Here is an 8,157-nt window from a genome sequence, read left to right on the forward strand (position 1 = left end):
TAGTCTTAGAATTTTACAGGAGTATTTCTATAGTATAGTTGACATAAGTTTGCATTGACTCGATGGCAGTAGGGCTTGTTTACTATAAGAGTAAAGGTAATGTAAACAAAATGCTTAGCATACTTTCTTAATTTTACTACAAATAATATTTACGTTTACCATAACTAATTAACACTGCATCATTTATTGTAAACTTGTGCTTATAGATTTTAATGCAATTTACTTTTTACATAATGATACCTATTTTAAATGTTTATTCACTTGAAACAAAATAACCCTTAGATTTGAATTGTGCATATATATTTTTCTAGTTGATAAAGTAGTATATATTTTGAAGTAATTTCTAATGATCATTGTAACAGCTAGTGTGTTGTAATCAAATGGTTAAACATCGGCCTACTAGTTGAGAGGCTGGAGGTTCAAATCCAACCAGAGGTATATTCTAAGTCTGGCTGAGCACAAGGTCAGGTGCTTTGCAAACTCCATGGAGCAGTCCTATTCTGACCCACAGGGTGTGGTGCTTCCATGGATCACAATCAACTTGAAGGCAAGTCAGAACAGAGGTGGACATGTAGGAGCTAAATATATGTGCAGTGAGATCATGTCAATGGACTCATTGCTGGCCTTAGCCCTAACCCTACCCTCAAACACTATACACCAGCACAGCTACTTGCATGGACTCATTGCACAAGTAAGCAGTTATAGAAACATCAAAACCTTAGGGAGAAGGAAGTCAGAAAGATATTTATGGGAGGCTTCATAAACTTGTATGCATTGCCAGACATGACTTAATCTTGACTTCTACCTCCTATGCCTTATTAAATGCTATGCTTCCTCAGAAAATGTTCCCATCCAACAAAACTGTCTCATTATTCAAACATAAAGTGGATACTCAGTAAAGGCTAGTATCTAGTTTAGCACGATATTGAAAGGATAAGCCCAGGGCAAGCCAAAATATGGTCATCCTGATGGCTTACTATAACAAGTGGTTATTCCAAGACCATACTCTTGCCAGGAAGTAGTTTCTGAACCATAGCGCCCTTATAGGACAGGAAAGAAACCCCACCCCTTCACAACTGCTGTGACCTGGCCTTTGGAGTACTTAGTCCTGTAAACTGAGGCAGGGATGTTATCCAATACCTATGAGTGAGGGCATTGACTTTTGCAGAGACCTAGTTTTCTCTCCAGGGAACTTTCAAATTTTGCTAGGAAAACATGAGTTACCTCGTACCTTGCTCTACGAATTTGCAACCAAGAGTTCTGCAAAGGCATTGAAAGTGCCGCACAGCTCTCTAGTGATTAAGGAGGTGGCTCTGAAAAGAGCCTTTGGTTTGGATGGGAATTCTCAGTTGCCGCAGAGGAATTCCATCTTTTACTTGCCCTTGGCCTTGTGGTGGCTCTCGGTCTTCTTGGGCAGCAGCACGGCCTGGATGTTGGGCAGGACGCCGCCCTGCGCGATGGTGACTTTGCCCAGCAGCTTGTTGAGCTCCTCGTCGTTGCGGATGGCCAGCTGCAGGTGGCGCGGGATGATGCGCGTCTTCTTGTTGTCGCGCGCCGCGTTGCCCGCCAGCTCCAGGATCTCGGCCGTCAGGTACTCCAGCACGGCCGCCAGGTACACGGGCGCGCCGGCCCCGACCCGCTCCGAGTAGTTGCCCTTGCGGAGCAGGCGGTGCACGCGGCCCACCGGGAACTGGAGGCCGGCGCGGGAGGAGCGGGTCTTGGCCTTGGCGCGAGCCTTGCCGCCTTGCTTGCCGCGTCCCGACATGATGAAGCAGCAGTCAGACTCCTGGAGAAACTAACGAAACCGGACAGGAGCTGCTGCTTTTATAGCCATTGCAGGGCGCAAAAAGGAAGCTCTGCCATTGGTTAAGAATGAAACTGTTGCGTGGACCAATGGAAACGTGGTTTTAATTACACTTGTTTTGATTGGACGAGGGGAAAGTTAAATACGGACGTGTACCGCTGTTCAGAGAAAACTGATCTCCGCTTTTCCTGTCTGGTCTGTTTCGCCGCTCTTGTGGTTCCACCATGCCTGAGCCAGCCAAGTCCGCGCCCGCCCCGAAGAAGGGCTCCAAGAAAGCGGTGACCAAGGCGCAGAAGAAGGACGGCAAGAAGCGCAAGCGCAGCCGCAAGGAGAGCTACTCGGTGTACGTGTACAAGGTGCTGAAGCAGGTCCACCCCGACACGGGCATCTCGTCCAAGGCCATGGGCATCATGAACTCGTTCGTGAACGACATCTTCGAGCGCATCGCCGGCGAGGCGTCCCGCCTGGCGCATTACAACAAGCGCTCGACCATCACGTCGCGGGAGATCCAGACGGCCGTGCGCCTGCTGCTGCCCGGGGAGCTGGCCAAGCACGCCGTGTCCGAGGGCACCAAGGCCGTCACCAAGTACACCAGCTCCAAGTAAACGTGCCACCGGTGCGAGGGCGTCAGCCCTGCTCCATCCAGACCCCAAAGGCTCTTCTCAGAGCCACTCAACTCTTCCAAAGAGAACTGGCACTCGCTCACTTTTAAAAAGCCGGGTAAGTTTTGCATTTGCTACACTCCATACGTAATGCAGCCACGAGAGGGAAATGTAGTTTCATACTAAGGGTTTTTAGCGTCGCCTCACAACAGGTCCTTTGTCCCCAAAGGTTTAACCATTAAACATGAGTTCCTTAGACAGTGACCTGTTTACCCCGTGCCGTTGAATCCCTGGTGGCTTTGCCTTTACGCGTGAGGCTGACCTTGCTGTGGGCGGCTGAACCGCCAGCTGGGCGCTGTGAGCCCAGTTCCCGCGCTTAGGGACAAAAGCACGCATTCGCAGTTGGGCTTTGTTCAAGGGACCCTTGAGGAGCGGAAAAGTATTAACATAGCTGTTTACCAGAGGTTAGCGGGTGGAACTACATAGCCCTGTGGGACAAACGCTTCCCATCTCCCCCAAATTCGGGTGTAAAAAAACCTGCCTGTACCACAGGGTGGGTATGAGTCGAAAGAAATAACACTGAACTTGCCAATCCTTTAAGGGAACATCTCTTTCCTTAGCTTTTCCTTTAAGCTCAGCTTGGGGATGCTGCAGGCTCTCCCTCCTGGAGCTCGGATGTGCAGTTTCAACATAGAAAAGAAGAAGTTGGGACGGGATTTCAAATACGAGTCGTCAATCCTGTGACGAACTGGTGTCGCTGGCCAATCCCGACGCTGCGCGGGCTTTTTGAACTTGTCTGCCGGCTTTTCATCCCACCAGAGGTCGCTTTTAAGAATTACAGGCATTTAAAAAAAATTGCAGGTTGAGTGTGGCGGGAAGAACACTGATTCTCGTCTCTTCAGCACACGTATCTGCAGTGAAAGTTCTATGCGGAGGTGGGATCGCTTTTTACCTCCCACCTCCCCTTTACATATTTTCCACATTTTAGAAAGTGTCCGCTTTGGGGGAACAGGTTTTCAAAGAACTCTTTCCTGGCAGGATTCCCTCCATGTTCTCTCACTGTTAGACACATAGGCAGGGATGGGATGTCCATTGACGCATGCCCAGGAGAGCCAGCATAGAACAAAGGCGGCCTGGGTTTTCCCGCCGGTGGGCCAGGATGGGCGTTAAACCTGGATCAGCCCACCTGGGCCAGGTGATTGCAATTCAGCCAATGGGACCGACCTGGGATCGTTCACCAAGCCTTCCCCCGGGAATCCTTGAAAAGACAGGAGACGGGGAGGAACTAGAGAGAAACCAGAGGAACTGGGAAAGAAACTGGGGAGAGAACTTCAGACGGGTCTTTTTCGGAGGAAAAACTTGGGAGAGAGATCTTTGCATGGCGCTGAGCAGTCTCTGCCACGCTGCACGGTCGAAAGGAATCCTAAGGGTGCCGCGTAAAACCTGAAGCTTCTTTTAACTCTCATTAAATTCACTTGGATCACAAGCCAGGCTTCAGAGTGGATTCTTTCTCGTGTGGATCCAAGGACCAAAGTGTAAATCTAGCCGGGAGAGAGAGATCTTACATCACCACGTTAGTACTGCATTTAGTGTTTGTAAGTGAAAGAAATCTCACAAGGAGGGAGAAAGCAGGAGGAGGACTGGTTTCCACTGCCCCACCTCACTCCGGACTCAAAAATCAAAGGCCATCTCTGGATAAGAACACCATATTTAAAACCATTTTGTCCTTCGTCAGCTATGAGCATTAGCATGTCTCCACACTGAGCTATATTTTGTGGAAACTGTTGGAGATAGAATTTTATAAAAATCAAAAGTAAAGCCAAATTGTCTACTGTTTAAGTGGCTCCAGATGCATGTGTGTGGTTATAAAACTTTACTTTTATGGGACAGGTTAATACAATTTTAATTCAGATCATTGTTGTCTCTGATGAAGGCAGAGCTGGGGATGTGGGGAAAGTACCAAGGCAAAGAAATGCTGGTGCATTCGACTTTCCTCAGTAGGAGTGGAGTCCTGTGTGCTTGATAGAACATAGGAGCAAGCATCAAAGTTTGTGGGAAAATGATTATATTTTATATTAATTCCTTTCTCCCATACATATTTTGTTACTCCTTCATACACTTGTATACGTGTGTTTATATTTCTGTATAAAAACGTGTGTTACATTCAATTATTTTCTTTTGACAGCAATTCATTGAGGCGAGGCTCCATTGTGCAGAAGCAAATGCATTAAATTGCTTGCTAAGGTCATGGATTCACATCCAAGTCACCTAACTCTAGTATGCCCTAGACTATTTTCACAACATATGCATCAAACACTGTACTGAACAAAAGTGAGCGGAGGGGGAAGCTCATTAATGCATGTATCACCTTGTTTATTAACAAAGACAAACCTGCAAGCCAGAGCCCAAACCTATAGCATTTCTCTAATATCCGTTTCCTTTAAAGAGGAGGTCGAGAAGAAGGCAACAGAGAGACCATCAAAAGGCTTACAAAGCTTCTTCCTCTTCCAGAGACACTGTGTGGAGGCATTCAAAATGGTTTAGCCTCTGACCTACCCTGCGTTGGCTGTCCTGAGCCCGTGATAACAGAATCATTTACCTGTATACAAGGAAGGTTGGGAAAGCGCCAAAATCTGCATGTGGCCTGTGCCGGGGCCGACTTCGAGGGGTCCGTGCTGTGAGACCCAAAGTTCTCATGAGGTCCAAAACCAAAAAACACGTCAGCAAGGTGGATCCATGTGCGCTAAATGTGTCTGAGACAGGATCAAGCGTGCTTTCCTTATTGAGGAGCAGAAAATCGTTCTGAAAGTGTTGAAGGCACAAGCAGTCAGAAAGCTAAATAAACACAAATGAAGCTTGTTTGAATAATAAATGACTTGTTCTGTTAAAAAACAAAAAGGCTTGCAGATTCAGAAAGTGAAACGTTTGGGCTATAATAAGAGTCAGCAGCCAATCATAAAAATCCTTGCTCTTGTATCTATTTACTAATTCCTTAGTCTGTGAATCCTGATTCCCAGAAAGTATTTACAGGATTGAGTAGTCTTAATTTCAGTTTGATTTCTTCACATTATTGATGTAATTGTATCTGCATTCAGCATAGAATTGATAGAAGCTCTACTTGGTGGAAACATCACTTTGTTCAATGCTTTTTGTCACTGCATGACCTTTTCCATTGTCCTCCAAAGTCTTCTGATGTCATAGTGACTCTCTGAAGGCCTCTCCCCACCCTGATCTGCCTGAGCTTTGTCCTCTCAGGGCCTCCACCTCTCCTTAATCTTAACAGCTCTGTGATAGCCTTGTGACGGCTCTCAGGCAGTTGGTATATATAATTTATGTTTGCAATTTTTATAGTTAGTGTGTGCATGTATGTTACTTCCTCCCTTGTTAGGAGGAACAACGTTTTACCTTCTTCATTTACACATACTTTACTCATTCTACCAAATCCCAAATTGCTTGAGGACAGGAAGTTAATCAGCTTCCCCCTCGTTACTGTTTGTCATAGTGAAGTTGTCTGCAATCCTCCACCTGAATGCACACAATGAGCAGTGAGTTCTAGCATTGCTTTTACCTTACACAACGAACGAATCAGCAAACCAAATTTAAAGAGGATTCTAGAAGATGTAGAGATTGAACTACCTAAACACCTTCTCTATACAGAATAACAATTGCAGAGGCTACTGTTTATTAAAAATGCAGACAGAAGATGTAGATTTCTGTATATTTGAAACCATTGGCGATCAGAGGCTGCATAAATGACCTGATATTGTCAGCAGGGGAGATAGCTAGACTTAGTTCTTGATTTCAAGCACATTGCATTGAGCACATTGTATTATTTCGATTACAACTTAGTTATCACCTTCATTGCATTTTAGATTGCTTGATTGACAAACACCTGGAACTCAACACTTATCTCTGTCATCTCAAAGATATGTGTCATCTGCAGATGACTAGTTGATCTATGTTTCTAATACCCTTTTACTTCTATTTCATAGGCTCACCTTCCTTGATATCGTCTCCAAGTCGCAAAGGTGGCACCTATTGCAAGACTAACAAGGTACAGCAGGTGTATAGTCCCAAAGGCGGACAAAATGAGGACAATTTTCCAGATGCGATGGATTATAAAAGACTTTTTCCCTTTGACTTCTACAAATGTGAGCACACACAAATATTTGTATGTCTCAATGAACGTGAACTACTCAATAGCACCAACTTCTTTGTACTAGTTTCTCTAGCCAGAATGTTCCTCTTCTATTTCCCCCACTTTCTGCATGTTGCTGTCTAAGTGGTATCGCCCATATTTGGATGATGAGATAGGGTCCTTACTATCATCATACAATTGATACTCAGGTAGCCTCTAAGTATACTACCAGGTAAGTTATCCCAGAGGACCTACCCAGCACAGGCTCTGGGTACTGACACTTAAGCTCCTTTGCCTTCACCATATTGAACAAACATTGATATCTTTTTCCAAGTTATCCCATCACTATTGACATAAACTCAATGTCCTCTAAACAAAAATTCTTCCTCCTTAACCCATGGTAACAATTGGTCAAAATTGGTTTCTTTCCTTTTTTTTCAGTTGTCTTGATAAAAATATATTCATATGTCATATACTTCCATGATAAAATTACTTTTTGAAAGAATTGTGTATACATCATCACAATCAGTTCTAGTCCTCCCTCTCCTACATTCATTGTTTGCTCCCCAATTCCCCTCATCCCTGATAAACCATTGCATCAGTTATTTTCTCTATGAATTCACTCCCGTGCTTTGTAAACTTAGAAACATAACAGAAACAATGAAAACCAACAACAAAACAGAAAGAATAAATTAATAATTATATAAAGAGTAAGAAAGACCACCAACAATAGTGAAAAAGACAAAGAAATTTCTGTTGTGGAACAGATGAGAAATATTTGAGCCTAGAGCAAATTCAGCTTGGGTCAAAAGGGAGGTCAGTTGACCAAGTGTCATATTATACCATGGTTCGATCTACCCTAATCAAGTTTAAAATAATCTGGCAAAGCTGCTCCAGTGTTCCAGACCTGTCTCACCCTTTCCCCCTGCTCAACCTTAAACACTATAAAAACCCTTACTAGCAGGGGTAGGTGGTGGGAGAGAGCAGTCACACCAAACCCTGACCCTGCCCGCCACCATAGGTTGTACATGGGACTAACCCTCTAGTAAGTTTCCCCATGAATGAAAGTTCATGTCTCCCATAGGGAAACCTAGTCAATTTCCAGGCTCTGGTACCTAGAATCATAAAGAACAGGCCCCAAGCAGGGTTTAGTTTGGTGGCATGAACCCTTCAACTTTTGTGGGAGACAGATGAGATTGCATTCACAAAGATTTAGTCTCTTGAACCCTATCTAAAAGAGTTGCTATGAGTTGGAAGTGACTCAATGGTAGTAGGTTGGGTTATATGTATGTTGGGAGTATGATATAAGGGGCCCTGGTGTACTGTCACAAAAGCACTAGATTACTACCACAAGGTTAGTTGTTCAAACCCACCAGAGGACCTGCAAAACGTAATAGCTTTGTGGGGGGTGGGGGGAGAGAAGTAATAGCTCACTATGAGTCAGCATGACTGGATGACAGTGGGTATAGGATCCCTAGTGGAGCAGTGGTTCAGTCCTTAGCTGTACACCAGCTGTCAATCAAAAGTAGTGGCTTGAACCCATCAGCAGCCCTCCTGGAAAACGATGAGACTGTCTGCTTCCATTAAGATGACAGCCTTGAAACCCAATTCTC

General features: G+C 44.8%; 2 protein-coding genes across 2 annotated transcripts; one reads left to right on the plus strand and one right to left on the minus strand.

Moving 5' to 3' along the window:
- Positions 1–283: 283 nt before the first annotated feature.
- LOC142437589 (histone H2A type 1-D) lies at positions 284–1,765 on the minus strand. The gene has a single exon (XM_075540689.1). It carries the CDS (start codon positions 1,763–1,765, stop codon positions 1,373–1,375), a length of 393 nt encoding a protein of 130 aa, XP_075396804.1. The 3' UTR covers positions 284–1,372.
- A 222-nt stretch (positions 1,766–1,987) lies between these two features.
- LOC142437590 (histone H2B type 1-C/E/F/G/I) lies at positions 1,988–7,023 on the plus strand. Its single transcript, XM_075540690.1, has 2 exons — positions 1,988–2,524; positions 6,399–7,023. Exon 1 carries the CDS (start codon positions 2,029–2,031, stop codon positions 2,407–2,409), a length of 381 nt encoding a protein of 126 aa, XP_075396805.1. The 5' UTR covers positions 1,988–2,028; the 3' UTR covers positions 2,410–2,524; positions 6,399–7,023.
- The last annotated feature ends 1,134 nt before the right edge of the window (positions 7,024–8,157 follow it).

Source organism: Tenrec ecaudatus, chromosome 1 (genome assembly GCF_050624435.1).
Source record: "Tenrec ecaudatus isolate mTenEca1 chromosome 1, mTenEca1.hap1, whole genome shotgun sequence".
NCBI lineage: Eukaryota > Metazoa > Chordata > Mammalia > Afrosoricida > Tenrecidae > Tenrec > Tenrec ecaudatus.

Coding starts and splice junctions, on each gene's coding strand:
- LOC142437589 (XM_075540689.1), bottom strand. CDS start 1,765: ATGTCGGGACGCGGCAAGCAAGGCGGCAAGGCTCGCGCCAAGGCCAAG.
- LOC142437590 (XM_075540690.1), top strand. CDS start 2,029: ATGCCTGAGCCAGCCAAGTCCGCGCCCGCCCCGAAGAAGGGCTCCAAG.